Source organism: Myotis daubentonii, chromosome 2 (assembly GCF_963259705.1).
Source record: "Myotis daubentonii chromosome 2, mMyoDau2.1, whole genome shotgun sequence".
Lineage (NCBI taxonomy): Eukaryota > Metazoa > Chordata > Mammalia > Chiroptera > Vespertilionidae > Myotis > Myotis daubentonii.
Window position 1 is genome coordinate 15,026,133 of NC_081841.1, and position 19,009 is coordinate 15,045,141.

The 19,009-nt window shown below is 38.3% G+C and overlaps 1 protein-coding gene across 6 annotated transcripts in view; it reads left to right on the forward strand.

Annotated features, from left to right (window-relative positions):
- IGF1 (insulin like growth factor 1) overlaps positions 1 to 18,728 on the forward strand; it is a 71,263-nt gene extending 52,535 nt beyond the window's left edge. For 2 of the 6 annotated variants that reach the window (XM_059681824.1, XM_059681827.1), the window contains exons 4-5: positions 624 to 675; positions 12,432 to 18,728. In XM_059681824.1, coding sequence (XP_059537807.1) covers positions 624 to 675; positions 12,432 to 12,457 — 78 coding nt within the window. In that variant the 3' untranslated portion in view covers positions 12,458 to 18,728. Of the gene's footprint in view, positions 1 to 623; positions 7,325 to 12,431 lie in introns of those variants that run through there. The other 4 variants (XM_059681825.1, XM_059681826.1, XM_059681822.1 and 1 more) reach the window with 3 other exon arrangements.
- The last annotated feature ends 281 nt before the right edge of the window (positions 18,729 to 19,009 follow it).

Consider the following 19,009-nt stretch of genomic DNA (forward strand, 5'->3'; position numbering starts at 1 on the left):
TGAGTAAGGAAAGTGTTTCCGTGGGGATTCTGTTGACAAAAGGAAAAATCAAACAAAACAAAAAAATACCACCTGTGGTTTTAATCTTTGGAGCCAAGACTAGCATAGTGCAGAATGCCCAAGATGAGAAATCAAGATGTTTACAATGACACCTTTGCCGCTTCCTGGTCGTAAACTGCAGCCGAGACTGGAGGAGGACCATGAGGGTTGAGCAAAGATGTGACTCCAGGGAGATACCTTGAGGGGTAGAAAGAGACGGGGCACAACCTGGTGTCCAGAGAACACAGCAGCCAATGGTCAGGGAGCAAGCACCACAGAAGTTACTTTTAGGTGAATGAGACTGGAAAGTTGTGCTGGGGATGGTGAAAGCAGGTTAATTCTCGTTCTTCCCAGGTGACCCAGTGCCTCTCAATTTCTAGTTGGTTAGAGGGTGGGGGTCCAAGATGAGCCCCAAAGTTCTGGAATGTTGGGTCTGGTGACTGAGGTGTACACACCTGTCCAACACCAGTGCTGTCTCCCGCATCCCATGGAGCCCAGGCATTCTGGGCTAACTCTAAGGCTGTCTTCCGGGACACCAAGGGGACCACCTGTTCTCAATGCCATTATTTTTGTGATGTTTACAGTATCAGCCCCCAACTACCAACAAGAAAAAGAAGTCTCAGAGGAGAAGGAAAGGTGGGCCAAAGAAACACCCAGGAGGGAAACAGAAGGAGGGGACGGAAGCAAGTCAGCAGATGAAAGGAAAGAAGAAAGAGCAGAGGAGGGAGACTGGAGCTAGAAACTGAACACAGAAGCAAAAAGGAAAATGGAGGAGAAGAGCAGAGAGGGGCAAAGACGATGAGAGAGAAGCAGACAGCGATACAGAAAAGTGGGCAATGCTAGAGGAAATGAAGAACAGTAGCCTAGTGGAGCTAGCTAATACCCGTGATGGAAGGATTGAAGGAGTCTGTTATAGAATGTGGCTATTAAACATGGAGAAAATGGAAATGAAGCACGTAATCCCCAAGAAAGCCCAAAGAAAGGCAGTGGCAAGAATTAAAAAAGAACAAATATTATAAAAGAGTCAAATTTCCTGCTCCCAAAAAACAATTAAATAAAAAAATTAAGATTACAAAAATCAAGGCTTTTGTATGCATTTAAAAATTTCGTGTGAATCTATAATAGAAGAATTACTCATGTCAATATATGTGCAGAGTTAAATATTAGCCCCAAATTCTCCACAAGACTGAATTGTGTCATAGAAATTCCCAGATTTCCTTTCCTGCAGTGAACTTGGAGGCTGCATGTCTTGGTTTGGGCCACAGGGCATCCAGTATTTGCCTAAAGGCCTGTGAGGCCTGTGAGGTAACCTATGAGAGAAGGTCATTGAACCTTTTATTTTTTCCACTTTGGAATCAGACATAAAAGATGTATTAGTTTGCTAGGGGTGCCATAACAAATACCACAGACTAGGTAGCTTAAACAGCAGAAAGTTATTTTCATATACTTCTGGAGCCTGGAAGTCTAAGATCAAGATGTTGGCTGGGTTGGTTCCCTTTGAGAAATATTAGAGAAGAATCTGTTCCAGGCCTTTCTCCATGGCTTGTAATTGCCCTTCTTCTCCCTGTGTCTTCACATCATCTTCCTTCTATGCATATCTTTGTGCCCAAATTTATCCCTCTTATAGAACAGTGGTCATATTGGAATAGGACCCACTATAATGACCTCATTTTAATTTAATTACCTGTATGTTGACTCCCCATCTCCAAATACAGTCATATTTTGAGGTACTGGAGGTTGGGATTTCAACATGTAAATTCTGGGGTAAGTAACACAATCCAGCCCATAACAGGAGACTTCTGATATATGACTACTGTCTTCTGATTCCTAGAATACTCTCTGTTGCTGTTTCTCTCTTACTTTCTCTCCCAAACACACACATAGACTCCTAGATTTTTAGATCTGAAATCTTGGGCATTTCAGGTCCATGGAAATTCTAGGACCATAGTATGAGCTGTAAAAGGCCTCAGAAATCATTTGGTTCAATCACTTCATTTTAAAGATAAGAATACTGAGATCCAGAAATGGGTAAAGATGTGCTTGGGTTCTAAGATGCCCTCCTTCTGGCCAGCAGAGAATAGCACATAATCAATATGGACTAATAAGAATTCCAAAAGAAAAAGATGGGGTAGAAGTGGCCCCATGAAGTCTCCTACTAATTTAATATATTCCCACCAGAAGGAATGGAGTAAATGAGAGCAGGGTTGATGGATTTCCCTGAGGGAAAAGAAAAGCTCTATAGAATCACAGAATGTAGGTCTTAGAGATCTTCTCCTCCACCTTCCTAGCTTTAAACAGTAGGGTTAGGGTCTTCACAGATAATAAAGCAAAAAGTCTCAAGATCATCCAAATTGTTGATTATAAGAGTTGAGAGAGATAAGTGTACAGCCAAGCAAATGATGACCCTTGGGAAAAGAAGATGACTAAACCAAGAACCAAGAAGCAAAGCATTTCATCAAGTAGCCTACTTTGATGATGTCATGGTATAAAGAAACCTCCTTTCTGCCTGGTCCTTCCATGCCTTCTACTTCAGGGCCATTCTTCCTTCATGGTTCACTGAAAATCCAGCCTATATAATATATGAATATGCCCAAGGCTCAATCTAGGAGAAAACGGTCCAATCAGAAGCATAGCAAAGCCACAGATGGAAGCCAAGCCACTGCTGTGGTGGTTGCAAAGTGGATCCTGGGTTATTAGATCGATGAAAGCCAGCTAGTACCTGAAACCCATATGGCCAGCCACCTTATCCAGGAGATGCTGAGTACTCTTGCTAAGACATCATGCTCTAGGACCAGCCTCAGACACAGGCCTACTGTGACTACCATCTGAGAGTAGCCAGCAAACACAGATGGCTCTTCAAGGGACCACAGTTGAGCAGAAGAATTAACAGTTAATGTCCTATGAAAAGGTTCCTTAAAGAATTGTCTGTTCCTTCTTTCATTGATGAGTGAATAAATGTCAACTATAAATCAAGACTTTGGATAAAGTATAAGTACACCCAATGATGAACTTCATCCAAAAAGAAGACAAGGACATCAAAAGAAAAAAAAAAGCAATAGAACTTTCTAGCTAAAGAATGTTTAAATCCTAGATTGTGGATTAAAACCCACTTCTTTTTGTAATGGGTTTTTATCAACTCTAAAGCAATTATCTTGAATGGCTAGATGTGACTTCAGAATAATATGAACTAAGTAAATAGGAAGAATCTACTATTGTCTTTCCATCTCCCCCTTTCTGGAATCAATGCTAAGCACCTAGCGATACATGGTATATAATGTTGGGTAAATAGATGGATGGATGGATGAATGAATGATGGGTGGATTGGATGGATGGATGGATGAACAGAAAAATGGGTGTTCTAGGTAGATGAATAGAGGTAGAAAGGCAGCTATAAAAATACATAGCACTGCTGAGATGACAGGCTTCCTCTCATTCTTGCACAGGGGGTGAGGCAAGTTCAGAGTAAAGAAAGAACAAAGGAGTTGTGCTTACATAAGTGTTGCAGGTTTACAATTTCCTTCTCTAGCCTCAACTGAAATCATTCAAGGCCCTATTGCCAAAAGTACAATTGCCAAAGGTGGCATCTGCCACCTTTAAAATCAAATGTACTTTATAGCAAATGTTATGTAACTATTAGTCCCCTCAATACTTTCCTGAAGTAGGCAGAGTAGTAGCCATCATTTAAAATTCTACTATTTCAACTGCTTCTCTTAGGGAAAATTGATGATTATGTGTAAAACGTATGGGGTATGTACAGATTCAGGATCCTAAAATAAAATTGCTGAAAAAAATTTTTTATTGAGCACCTACAATGTGCAAACCTCTGTACTAGGCATGAAGGAGAATTATAAAGATTGTAGAAGCAGTAAAACATAGTGGGTTAAGAGTAGAGAATGTGGAATCAGACTGCCTAACTTCAAATGCTGATTAGCTTACTAGTGGTATGACCTTGGGCAAATGATGTAACTTATTTGTGCTTCAGTTTCCTTATCTGTCAGTCGGAATCTATTTGATTGAATTTATCTAGTTGAATTTATCTAATTGAATCTACAGTTGTGAGGATTTGAGAGTGTGTGTGTGTGTGTGTGTGTGTGTGTGTGTGTGTGTGTGTGTACAAATATATATGATAGTGAACAAGTTGGTGCCTGGTACGTAGTAAGCACTATTAAAGTTTTTGTTAATATTATTTTACTTCATTCTAAAAAATAGGGCCATCTGAAAAAGAAATAGATCTCCTCAAGTGGAAGTAGGTCTCATATTCCCCAGACTTCAAGCTTAAGCTGCCAACACTCTTCAGTGACATGGTAGTTGGTTTCAAGCACATGGTGGGAAAAGAGAACTGAGTGACCTAAGACCCCTTCCAACCAAAGAACCCAGTTCTACAAATAATTACAACTTAAAAAGAATCCCGGCCATCCCATGTGAGAATCGCTTAACTTTTATTTTTAGGTCATAGAATGAACTTTCAGAAAACCACCATTTTTCTCAACCAGTTAAAATCAAATGCAATATGTGTTTTCATTTCATGGTGACTGAGGAAAATTTAATTGTAGCATGAACTCCAACTCTTACTAGTTTTAAGTCAAATTGCCAAAATAAATAGAAATGTGGGATATTTTCGGGCTCACACCGCTTCCGGGACATTTCAGTTTCTAGGGTTGCCGATTCAGTGCCTTTCACAAGTATTTGATCTTCTCTCAAACATCTCTTGAAAACAAACAAAACCTCATACAGCTTCTAAAGTGAGTGCTGTTAGGATGTAAGGGTGGAGAGGGGGGCAGAGAAATGAGCTCCGGAGAGCCTTTCCCCTTCTCTCCCCCAATCTCCTGACCACCTCCCTCCCACCAACCAACAGGAAACAGTGTTTTCCTAAGTAATACATTTTTCAGTTTCTCAGGTTCATTAGCATACATGAGATAGATGAGATTTATTCTCTTTACTTGTCTATAAGAAGGGAATAGGACTTTTTGCAATATTTAATAGATAATAGGGAGCTGACTTCCTTTTTAATTTTCATTGAATTTAGTGGGGTGACATTGGTTAATAAGATTATATGGGTTTCAGGGGTACAATTCTATAATACATCATCTGTATGTTGTGTTGTGTGTTCACCACCCAAGTCAATTTTCTTCCATCACCATTTATTTCTCCTTTACCCTCTTCTACCTCCCTTATCCCCCTTTCCCTCCGGTAATCGCCATGCTGTTGTCTGTGTCTATGGGAGTTGACTTCTAATCTAAGGGCAAAGTTAATAGTCTGAAGTTCAAGTGGAAGGCTTTGGTGGAAATTGTTTTTAGATGAAGCAGGATGTTCTTTATGAAGTTTTGAATATTCACTACAGAATTCCTCAGCTTGTATGCTCACCAGCTACTGATTCCTTTGAAAATCAGTGACAATATTTATTGACCTGTAAAATCAGAAATACACATGGATTGTTCATACGCCAGATTGTTCTTGCACCATTTTCTGTCTTGGAAAAGCACTGGCTGGCAGCAGGTGTGTTTACTTTTCTATGCTGAAGGCTCCCATCAACCTCAAACAGATGCAAATCACTTCCACTTGTCAGAGTGCTATTTTGTTCATCCTCAGAGTTCAGGGGAGCCTTCCAAACTTCCAAAATTTCTCTCAATTCAGTGAGGAGGGAAATTTAGAACACACTATTCTTTCTGTGTTCTTGTTTTTTTTCTTGAATTTTTGGGGGTGATATTGGTTAATAAAATTACATAGGTTTCAGGTGTTCAAGTCTATAATACATCATCTGTATATCGCATTGTATGTTCACCACCCCAAGTCAAATCTCTCTCCATTACTATTACTATTTATCCCTTCTATCCCCTATTCTACCTCCTCCAACTCCCTTTGCCCCCGGGTAATGACCATGTTGTTGTCTGTGTCTATGAGTTTCATTTGTTTTGGGCTTAATCTCTTCACCTTTTCCACCCAGCTCCACAACTGCCCTCCCTTCTGACAGCTGTCAGTCTGTAAACACAGTTATGAATGTGCTGCCCAGATTTGTCACACACACACCCAGCATGAGTGGAAGAGGGCAACACCCTTTCCTGCTAATCCTGTGAGCTCATTGTTATTGCATTGAAATGACAGCAAAGGTAACCAACTCAGGGCTTCCCCTCTCTCCAACACGTTGTCATAGAAGTTGCTGTATACGCTAATTTAAATATTCTAGTATAAGTTGTACGTCAGATAAAATAATGGCATTTTGGAGGCTTATTAGAAAAAAGTAATCAAATTCAGTTTTTAGGTAAAAATGTGCTGAATCTTTAGCACATATCAGTGAAGTTGTTAGATTGTGGTGTTTCTCTTTTTAAAATAACACAACATTTGAACCTTTCAGCAATTCCAAAGTCAACTCCCTCTGAGAAAGATAGTATGCTTCAACTTTTTTTAAAAATTTAAAAATGTAACACAAACACAAACAGCTAACTAAACAAGCTTCCCATAAAAATCAACAGTCTAGCAGCCTGGACCCCAAAGTATTTTACAACATCCTTCAAGACTATTAAAGGCAACAGAAATACCTCTTGCCAGTGAGGGAAAATGCCCCTTGACATTTCTTTTCATTTTTTCCAGGCTTTTAAACCATTTTGTTAGTTATTTCTTACATCATAGGCAGGCATATTTGAAATAGAGTTAGCCAGTATCCTTTGAAGAGTAAGAAAGTGGCTAGGTTGGGGTATTGTGGAATAATTATGGGACAAATATGAGTTCCCTAAATCCTGAAGATTCGCAGGGATGTACCAGTTCCTAGAAAAAAATAGCTACGCACCTGATATCCCAGCACTCAAGGGGTTGATAGATAACCAGTAGGTAGCTACTCTTTCTCCAGCCAGAGAAAGGGCAGCACCCTAGCAAGGGATGTACTTTTTTTAAAATATATTTTATTGATTTTTTTACAGAGAAGAAGGGAGAGGGATAGAGAGTTAGAAACATCGATGAGAGAGAAACATCGATCAGCTGCTTTCTGCACACTCCCTACTGGTATGTGCCCGCAACCAAGGTACATGCCCTTGACCAGAATCAAACCTGGGACCCTTGAGTCTGCAGGCTGATGCTCTATCCACTGAGCCAAACAGATTAGGGCGCAAGGGATGTACTTTAACAACAGAAACTACCAAAAAAGAGAAAAAATAAGGCAATATCCATAACAATAGCTGGTATTTATTAGGCATATGCCCTGTGCTAAGGGCTATAGCAAACCACCTTATTTAAGTTTCACCATTAAGCCTGTAGAGTAAATTCTATAATTATCCCCATTGTACAGATTAGAAAACTTGGGCTGAGTAAGAAAACAGTGATTGTCAATCAATGGTCACACAACTCCTATGTGGGACCTGTGATCCAAGCCACGTGTGTAAGCCTATGTCCTCTAAGAAAAAAGAGATGAGACTGGGTTAAATGAGCAAGGGTGTTATTGGGGGAAATGTTTGTGTGAAAGGACATAGGAGAGAATCGGGGAAACCTAAGCAAGCCATCAGAAGAAGGTAATGCAAGTCTGATCCCAAGTGAAGGAGAGAGAGGGAGTAGGTTAGGTGGAAGCATCCAAATGGCTGTACAGTCTAAGGAAAATCCTTGAGCCAAAGCTGGCCAATAAAGGAATGGACCCGCCTTGATATAGCTACCACATTCAGTCATGAGGGTTGGGGAAGGGACCTGCCCTGGGGGCCAATCCACTATGACTGGAGGAGAGGATCATATTAGAAAAAAATGGCCATTGCCACCATAACCACATAGGAGATGTGATGCAGTGGTTTCCAGGAAAAAAACAAGAGGCTGGGCTGACCAACATTGCATCCAGTCTTCATACTTCTCACTTTTTGTTAAAGAGGCGGCCACTCCATCAGGAACCAGAATCTCTCAAAATGTGCACCTTGACCTCTGGTTGTAAAAGTCACATTCCCAAGTGCTAAGTAAGTCACATGACACTCATTTTGCTTGGCTCCCAGAGAGGAAAGGCTGACCTAACTCTCCTGAATTTGAACTTGTGATTCCCCGTAGTAAAGAGATACCAGACTTGATCTTGAGACATCTAACTTGTCCTCCACAATTTCACGTGTCTCCAGGTCAAGCCAGCAAACTAGCTCAAGCCCATCCTTCTTAACAAGTGAAGAGCTGAGGTCTGGCTCACCTTTTCAATCATCCACTCCTCATTTTGTTATTGTTGTTATTGTTTTTCCTATTTTTTTCCCTTCTTAGAAGAAGGTCAATGCTGAGTTAGGACCTTATAATAAATATATAACAGACAAATATTCCATGCTGGACAGAATTTTCCCAGCACTCTTGCAGGGTGTGAGGCTTTTCTTAGACTTTACGTCACACAATGCTCAATTTGTTTGGAAAGGGTAGAGGTGGAAACATAGTCTATTGAAAATATCACTGCTTCCTTCCTGAAATTTAAAAGAGCCTATTAATTATCCTTCATTTTGATTCTCTCTCTCAGGCAAAAGTCTCATAAAGATAGGCAGGGAGAAAAGAAGGGTTTATAATGCCCATGGGGTTAGCTTTTGCTCACAGAATACTGTGCTACTATTCTCTATCAATAACCACACAAATGGGGTTCAGCTCACACTTGTAGTTGGAAGGACACTCATCCCCTAAACCAGCATCTACACCATCTGAGATCCTGGGTAGCTCATGACTTGATCAAAGACAGTTATCTGAAAGAGAGTTGGGCTTTGAGGCACCAGATACTGTTTGACCTCTGGGGGAGGCAGTATGGCAGAGCAGCTAACTGGTGAGCTCCAGAATCAGAAGGAACTGGTACAAATTCCAGCAACAGGCACATCTTCGCTGCAAGAAATCGCTTTTAGTAGAAGCTTTGTATTCCTTAAAGGTAAAATGGGCAAGACACTAGTACCCACTTCCAAAAGAACTAGCAGAAATAAATAAGAAAACGTATTCAATTAACATATGTAATACAGTGTCTAGAATGTTATATGGGTTCAAGTGATAAAATTGTTATTCTTTTTTAAAAGAATAAACTGTTTTATTATTAGTCCTGTGTCTATCCGTTTGTTCCTATGTAACCTCAAATTCTATATGAGACTGTTGTAAATGAAATCATCTCAGGAGGTATTGTGAGATTATTGTATAAACTGTAAAGTGTCTGCAAATGTTAAACAAGATCATTATTATTGCCATTGTTACTAGCTCTCAGTGACCCTCTTACTCAAAAGGTTTATGCATAGCTTTCCTTTGAAGTGCTAGGAGCTAGGATTGGAGCAGAGAGATAATGGGAGAATGTGAATGAGCCCTTCAAAGCATTTTCCAGCTTCATAAATATCTGTGTATGGTCCACAAAGTGTAATAATGTATATCGCAAATTAAGCCCTTTCCCAATGAGCAGGTCAACCTTTTCCTGAGAGAAATAAATTTCCTCAACCAACCCTTGTGAGCTAGAGAACCAAAAATTTTTTTTGAAAAATAAGCTTACCTTCCCTAGTGTCAATAGGAAACAGTATTTACTTACTACTGTTTTCCTTTCAAAAATCTGTCTAGTTGCATACTAGAAACAGTTTCGGCTGGTTTGTTTGTCTTGGACAAGCTGTTGAAGTGAAAAGTTTTTGCTTGGCTAAATGTGGGACAGTTTCATAACCCTTCAAGAAGTGCACTGAAGGTGGGTGCCAGTTCTGAAGGCTGCCTCAGACAGGCCTCCACTTGCTGCCCATTGTCAAGGGTGGCCAGCGGAATTAAATTAGGAAAATGAACAAAGCAACAGATGCAACTGAGACCAAGTCCCTGAGTGCTTTTGTTTTGTCCCTGTCATTGTCTACAACGAAGAAGTCCCATGGGAGAGCCTGGGAAGAGAGCCAAATGCAAACCAGACGGCATCCCAGCTGGTTTTGAATGGCCTCCATCGAACATGTGTGTGCATGGGAACCATGCTCCTTGGAGCAGGGTAGGCTTCTCTCAAGTGAGTTTCTGCCTATGGCTTTGCTGTGATGCTGATGCAGACCCAGAAGAAACAGGAAGGATCCCTCTGTATGGACTTTACACCTCAGCTTTGAGACAAAAGGAAAAGAATTTCCCTGTGGGGAAAAGGACAACATCTATGTGGTTGGCCCATCTAACCTCAGTTTCTTTTGCTCCCATGAATTTGTGACACATAGAAGATACCTGAATTTCTCCTTCTGCAAACCTGGGATTTAATTTGGCTCAAGAGGAAGATTAAAGATTAATCATCGCATGTGGCTTTCTTTTAATTTCTTATTATTTCACTCTTGAGTATTCTCCTAGTTTGGGTGTTTCTCACAGTCTTAAAATATTTTTGTCTAAGTTGGTAGAAAAAAAAGGTAAAACTCAAATTAGCATATTTTTAGACCTGTCAGTTAATTTGTTCAGTAGTTTGATAGAGAGGTAGTATTCTTAATAATAGTTATTTGGAGTTTAGAAAGCCACATAGCTGATCAGCTGAGAACTGAACAAAAATGCAATGAGGAGTTTAGGATGACAGTGATCCTATACTGTGGCCCCATATGTCTTTCTGCCATTTTTCTGAAGAACTCCTTTAAGAAGGCAAAAATGAGATGTACAAATATTTTAAGACAGAAATACAAATTTACTGGTAGTTCAACAGTAGATGCTTTTATTCAGCAAGAAATCAAGTGGATTGGATAAAAGGTCAATGATATTTGGGAGAAAAGTGCCAGGATTTTAAACAGATGGCATTTCACACTGCCCTATGCAAATGCCCAATTTTATTCCACAAGCTTTTTTTTTCCAGTGGCCCCTGAGCTAGATAATTTAACAAACATTTTTTATACAATGATGCCATCCTCCTTCTATTCAGTCCCTACGGGATATTGACCATCAACTTACAAAGTGCTAACTGGCTTTTATGAAAGAGTTGGTGCTAACTCCAATGTTAGGTAGAGCTGAAAAGCATGTGAAAGAACAATTACTAAATCCCTATGGGCCTTAGCTCAGTGATTGGTAGTTGATTCTGCTCCAGCGTCTCATCCTCTCCAGGTAGCAGGTCTGGGTGAACACATATGTCCCTTACAGTGATCTCTAAGCTCCTAACAATGATTGGGTGAGCAGTCACTACCTTGGCCAGAAGGAAGAATTTGGAGATTCCAGCCACTATGGAAAGAACTCTTGTTTTTGGTCCTGATGGAAACATGTTCTAAAAAAATTTTTATAAAAAAGGCCTCTGTAGATCTTTAAACCCTATTCTATGCTAATAATTATCCATTATATTCTCCTATAAGGGTTTCCTGGTTAGAGATAAAACCAAGAGAAGAAGCATCTTATGTTTATGCATGCAAAGGCCACTTCCTCCTAGATTTCATTTCACATCTTATTTGTCTAAGTAAACTTTGCTAATTAAATATATCCAAGGATAAAATAATAACTATAGGAAAAGTATAAAAACCTGATTCTTCACATTATCAGAGAGTCCATTATACTCATTCATTCATTTAATTCATCCTTCAGTTATGTAGTGAGCACCTGCAAAATCCTGGGTACTGCTCTAAACATGGGCCTGTAATAGTGAACAGACAAGTCCCTGTTATCATAAGGCTTCTGCTCTAAGCAAAATTTGCAGGAAAGCATTGCTTATTGATGAGTAAATGGTAGCACCAAAGTCAGGAACCCTGGAATTTTAGTCTAGGAATGGCTACATCCTAGTAAAGATGAAATAATGATAATAAGAGTAAGATAAAATAATAATAATACTTAATAGTGCTTGCCATGCGCCAGACCTATTATAAGTGCTTTTATGTACTAATTATTTAATCCTTAACCCTACAAGGTAAAAACTATTGTTATCCCAGTTTATGGATGAAATTGAGATGCAAGAAATTTTCACTTGAAGAAGCTCACAGGGCTAGAAAATGGAAGAGCTAGGATTTGAGCCAAGCTCAGTATCTCTGTGATTTTACAGAGTCTAAAACAATTACAAATTTCCTCACTCTTCTAATTCTAAATATCTCTTTCTTCAAAGAGAAAGAATGAAAAAGAAATACCTTTTCACAAAAATCAAAACAGAACTAAAATGCAATAAAACAATAAAAATAACAAAAGATGCTACAGGCCAGGAGACTGAACTTTTCAGGATCTCCTTTCAATCAATGAATGAATGTGTGATAGCAGCAGATGAATAGAAACACAGTTTTGTGTGGTTATAAAGCAATCTGTGATCCCCATGCCAAAAGGGGCACATAGCAGTAGCTTGAATGAGGTTTAGCTACACTAAAAAATTAAAGCCTATTTACTTAAATACGTCTTTCTTAGAACAATCTGGCCCAAGCTCTCTCTTAGAATGACTGGTGAGTCTTAAGCTAAACAAGGTTGAGACCCAGCATTAGAAGTAGATGGGTAGGATCTATAAAACATCACCAAGTTAATGTCGCTTTTTCCTCCCTTGCTTTTAGGAAGTTCATTTGAAGAACGCAAGTAGAGGGAATGCGGGAAATAAGAGCTACCGAATGTAGGAAGACCTTCCTGGGGAGTGAAGAATGACATCCCATCGGCAGGATCCTTTGCTCTGCATGAATTACCAGTTAAACACCAGAATACCCACCAAAACATAAGTTTGATAACATTTCAAAAGATGGGCATTCCCCCCAATGAAATACACAAGTAAACATTTAAAACATTGTCTTTAGGAGTGATTGTTAAAAGCTTTGCACCTTTCAAAAAAGGTCCTGGAGTTGGTAGATTGCTGTTGATCCTTTATTACTAATGTTCTATAGAGAAAAAAAATATATGTATGTATGTATGTATCTTCTATCTATATATATATATCTTAGTCCTTGCCTCTCAAGAGCCACAAATGCATGGGTGTTGTCTAGATCCAGTTGCACTAAATTTGTCTCTGAATCTTGGCTGCTGGAGCCATTCATTCAGCAGTCTTGTCTAAGTGGTTTATTAATTTTTTTTATTTGCACTTCTTTCTATGCAACACAGGCTGTTTGTTTTACAGTGTCTGATTACCTTGTTTGTCTATCGCTGCCCACCCTCCTTCATCCCCGTTATATTTGCCCAAATTTGGCCTCCTCCATAGCAGCAGCAAGCAGTCAAGTAGCACACCAATAATTAACCCACCAGATTCTATCTGTGGCACTGGTACAAAATATAAATCGGATGCATTTGCTGTAGACACAAAGCTTTATTTTTCCACATCTTGCTAAAAAGAAAATGCAAATAGTTGCAACTTTGAGGCCAAACGTTCTTAGGTGTATGTGTTAAGTCTAGAAAGTCTCAAACTCTCAACAGTTCCTTCAAATGATGAGTTAGTGTGCGACCTAATTAGTAACTTCTCTTTGATTTTTTTCCATATAGAGCACTATGTAAATTTCACATATCAACATTACAGGATATATCAAACAGTATGTAAAACTCTCTTTTTTTAGTACAATGGTGCTATTTTTGTAGTTTGTGAAAGAGTCTGGCCTAAATGGTAAAAGGTGAAAGCAAAACAAAAAAATAAAGGATGCCTGGAGCCAAAGACACAGAGGGGAAGGGTCCTAAAACTCCAGTACCCCTGATTACGCCTTCCAAGAGAAATTGAAGACACAAAGTCCACCGATGCAAATTTGTTTGTCAAGTCCTGAGAGGAGTGGAAAAAGCAGAAGGTTAGGAATTTAATAGTCCTGGTTTCTTCTCACTGATGAAACAAACATCTGCCGACTCGGCCACGGACTCACCACTTTGTGACCTTGGGCAAGTCACTTCACCTCTGTGTGCCTCAGTTTCCTCATCTGCAAAATGGGGCAATATGCCATCTACCTACCTCACAGGGGTGGTATGAGGATTAAAAAGATAAAGCTCCAGATTATTATCCTAAATTGCTATGAGGGTGGAAGGTCAGAGCCCTTGAGTCACTGGGATGCAAGGAATTCTATAAACAGCTCATTCAGAGCATAGTGAGAAAACTGATTAGCCAAATGCTCCTGACATGCCAATTTTTGTCAATGAAGCTATCTAAGTATCCAACTAGCTAGTTGTTAAAAGTTAGCAATCAGATTGATCTCTTTTAAAACACTTTTCAAAATAAGTTAGAAACATTTGATTAACAACTTGATTTTAAATTCTGCATCTGGGTTCATAAATACAAAGTGAAAAGAGGGGAAATAAAAAGAAAATAAAGAGAAAAACAAAAAGATTTCTACCAGCAAAGGGGTGATTACTCAATTTGTTAGCACTCACTGATTTCTAGGCAATTTCTAGAAATCCAGTAATACTTCTTTTAATATTATGATACTCCATTCATTTTGAACAACAGCTATTCCATCTTTAGACAACCTACAAAAGATGGCCCAAGATTTCAACTATTGAAATAATATCTTATAAAAAGTCACAGTTACTTTCTTTAATCAATTTTGCTCTTATCCTTGGCTATATATATTATTTTGTTGTTGCTACTGTTAAAATACCCTTGACTAGAGTTTCTAGTTTATAGGCCAAAATTTTCTTCAGAGCTAGAAGTTTTCCCTCATGTCTTCTTAGAAGAATGGTCCCTATGAATGTGTCTTATCCATTCAGCTAAAAATTGGTATGAAGAAAATCCAAAGTTGAGGGCAGCCCCATGGTTGAGGGCAGGCCTAAAAAATGTTTCTGGTCTCCATAACAAAAGTTTCTTATTAGAACAATGAATCATCCACCATTCGCATCTTTTCTCGGCTTTAGAACTTTTTGGTGAGAAGCAACCAGGTTTATTATTTCATACACATTGTACCCTTCTTATTCTTGGAAAGTATATATGGAAAACAAACATTACATGTTTAGTTTTCATCCCACTGGTACACCTCAAGATTCGGAGGCCAGAAATAAAACAATTAAATTAAATTAAATTGAAAAAGACTTCCTGGATCTCAGAATGTATGCAAAAAGAAGGCCTATTTACTGGATTCCCTGGCTCAGCCAACAAGTATTTTAACCCTCAGTGTGCAGTGTTATTGGAGTTGAGCATCTCTGGTGTACTGAGTGGTGTTCTAACCACTATGGACAGATGTGAAAGGAACTACAAGTCATTTTTGTCCTTCATTTGTTTCCACACATATGGGTTCTGCGGAGTGAGATGCTCTATTCCTCTTCCCAAGATGGCACTTCTAATTTTATTTCTTGTTCCTAGAATGCACCTTTTAAAATCACTGACTCCCTGAGACATTTTACATGTATTCTTCTGCCGACCTAGCTGGATAGGGTAATTCTAAGAGTGTCTATGACTTACTTGATTGACTTAGCAATTCTATTCACAGCCCAGATGCCACAATGAGGAAAGCTTAAATAGACAAAAAGACATAATCTTTCTTAACTTTTTCCAACACATGTCCTCTCCAACTACATCATAAATCAACGAATTAAAAAGTAACTAATTATTATACTAACCCAGTATCTTATTTGCAAATGAATTAAAACTAGAAGACAATTTGATGTAAACTGCAGAAGTCCCTTGGTCCCCATACACTCCAGCACAATGTCCCAGGATTGACAGAGAGGGAGCACCTAACATTTCACAACTCAAAACTTCATAAGCTTTGCTTTAAATTTTAAAATGAGGAAATTTCAGGATGTTTATGAAAGAGCTGTACATACTGGTAGGAATTAGCTTTCAATGTATAGGCTTATTTCTGATTTAAATGACAATACAGAATACCTAAGTCAAATTCCTACTCCAGTTTCCCCACATAGTATAATAGCACTATTTGAACATTTTAAGATGAGGAGGCTCCCCTGAAAATGCTAATGAATCTTTCCATCAGAATCCACTCTTCTAGACCTAAAAAAAAAACCTCTCCCAATCTCTCTCTCTCTCTCTCTCTCTCTCTCTCTCTCTCTCTCTCTCTCTCTCTCCCCAGAGAGTCCAATGGAATACTTAAAAAATAATAATAATAACTTCCTGGAAAAAGAAGAAAAAAGCCTGGCCACCTTAAGAATCCTTCCCCTCCTGGGAATGTCAATGTTTGTGTAGATGGAACCATCTCATGCACTGTGGCTCCAGGGTTTCCGTTACTACTTCATGCACTAGAGGGATTAAATTGGAGGATGTAGCACAATTTTGCTTTCCCATTTACTGTTTGGCCAACTATGCCAACGTGGTGCTATTGTTTCTTTAAGAAAGTACTTGACTTTAAAAAAGGAAAAAAAAAGAAAAAAGAAAGCATGGACATATTTTTTTTTAAGTGTAAAAACGATAATTCTATAGCTAGGTGGCTTCATAAAAAAGCACTAGGTCTAGTCACCACCACCTTTCAAGTTCTTATCGCTCACAAGTAGCAGGCTGTTCACCAAATTGTGAGTGTGGTGGTGTGGGGCAGAAGATGGAAAATTTTTAGAAGCACAAGGCTCCACTCTTTTGTTGGCTCTCAGCAGAATTAGCACTATGTTACCCAATCTGAACACCTGGATCAAGAGCATGGAATATAAATGGGGCAAAAAAATACTTTATAGGAAAATGGCAGAACTAAAAGGATGGTTAAGTTACTTATTGATTTTTTTTTTTTTTGGTGTGTGCTCTCTGCTCTAAAACAGATATTCAGCAAGTAGAGAAAAATACGGAGAGAAAAAATGCATAAATTCACCTTCTGAAAATAGCATCTGCCCCATTTCCCTTGAGTAAATTTTTAGCATTGGCTGGCTTATAGAAAATATGCTCCCTTCATCTAAACATCTCAGAGAGCAATAGCTCCCATGAAAAGCAATCACTAATCTCACTGGGAAGTGTTGGAAAGTATTTCTTTATGAGCTGGGGGTTATCTATTGATAAGGAAAGAGAAGAATTTAGGAGAAATCATTGAAAGAAATGGCTAACAATCTGTGAAGACTTTTTTTTAACTTTATATAGTCTTTATGAATATCTTAATGTTCAAAAATGACTTGGTTCTTTCTTCTTCTTTTATATTGGAATAGGGGTGATAAGTTAAACCCAAATAGACTTTAAAACTATAGGCTAGATAGAATGTACGTTTGACTTGTCAAAACTCTAACCTAAAATGTTTTTGCTATTTTTAACCTTAAAAGATTGTACTAATATTCGAGACAGATCCTGTTAGTGCTCTTCTTTGGATAGAGCATTCCCACTCAAATCACCTGGGCTTTCCCAGCAATGTTTTCAAAAGATAAATCTGACTTATGCATCATTGTGGCATCTTTGATTTTAAAATTTGAATTTTTTCAAATAGAAGAATTGTGATTCTTTATGCCCCTCTCCTGCAATGATCAGAAAGTCCAGAAACTGAGGAGGCAAAAACAAGAAGAAAATTTTGTTGGTTCTTTGTTGTTGGTTTGTTTGTTTTCAATGCTAGTGTTTAATCCTATAATACATATTTGCTTATCAATATTTTAATATTCTAAAAGACTTTCCTGTTAGGTATTAGAAACTGATGCATAGATATCTTTTTTTGTATGATTTCTATTTTTTTTTTTTAAAAAAAAAAAAGGAGATGAGAAGACTGTCTGAAGCTTTGAGTGCGTATGGTACAAGATAAAGATATCAATTTAAATAACTAAGTCCTATCTGGAACAATATTTTGCTTTAGGAAACCTCTTCCTAGATAAAGGCCCAGGGAATTTTTGAAACTGTCTTTATTCCTCCCAGTCCTTATTCATTTAGTATCTGTCTCAAAAATATAGAGAGGGCCTAGAATTAAAGGGACCTCTTTAAAAACGTAAGTTTTACATCTTGCCTCTTAATTTCTGATTATACCTTGACCTTCAACATGGTCCCTCTTTTTCCCCGTTCTTCAGCTATCATTGATAAGGTCTTTTGAGGGGGAGAAAAAAAGAACATTTCTTTAATTTAAAAAACGAAAACACAAAAGCCCAAATACCACTGCCCAGTTGAAATATGAGTTAACATGGAGGACACAGAGTTCCTCCTACTTAACCCACAGAATCACCTTCAAAATGATCTTTCAAAAAGATCCTTAGAATCTGCCCTCTTTTTTAATTGCCCAGGCCAACAGTACCTGAAAAATAAATATCACTCATTTTCTTTTGCCCGAAATACACTGATGTAAAAGTAGGAAAACTGAAAACAGAACTCCAAAATCCCTTCCAAGCCTCCCACTAGCCCTACTCACTCACCCTCACTCACTGATGGCCAAGCCACTTCCACTAATTCCTTAATCTGAGTTCTTTTGGATATTTATCTTGTACCTGCTGCTATACACACTGCAGGAGGGACTCTGAAACCTCAAGCATCTCCTCACATCTCTTATCTGTGTCTGTGTATCATTAACATGTCTATTCAAAACTTTCAACAACTTTCAAACATCATGCAGCTCAGATTCAGTTTACATAAGGGCCCCAAATACCATGTCGGATCTCTTTTTCCTAAGAGGGTTAATAAACTCTGAGAAATGGGATTACATCATGTGTTTTGCTTCATATGTTTTTATTACACTTACAGGCCAAGTGTGATAAATAATCTTACAGACACTGAATTAATTTTTCTGGCTACTCTGAAAGCAGAAAATGGGGTTCAATGACTTGGTCATTCATTACATCTGTCTTTGTGCACAAGCATATTTTTTATTAAGTGAACTCTGATTGTATTTGAAATTATTATTCATTTATGGCAGAGGAATATCAATCCTAATGACTTCTAAAAATGTAACTAACTGAATCATTATCTTACATTTACTGTTTAATAAGCATATTTTGAAAATGTATGGCTAGAGCGTCATAATAAAGTGATATATCTTTCTTTAGTAATCACATTAAAATTGATTCTGTTTGATTAATTTGTTCTTTTTGGACAATGTTGGTGTAACGTGTCATTCCTGAAGAATCCTATTGTTATCTAGCATTTTAACAATACCTATTGTTAAAATACCAATTAATACATTCTTGTTCAATTTGTTTTCACACATTACAGGCAGATTTATAGCCAATTGCACCTTTGAGTGATAAGCTGTTTTTGAACATGACATCATTAAGATAAGTAAGCATTTCTGCTCAATAACAATGCATCTACCTGGGTTTTCAATCTTACCCTGCCCATCCG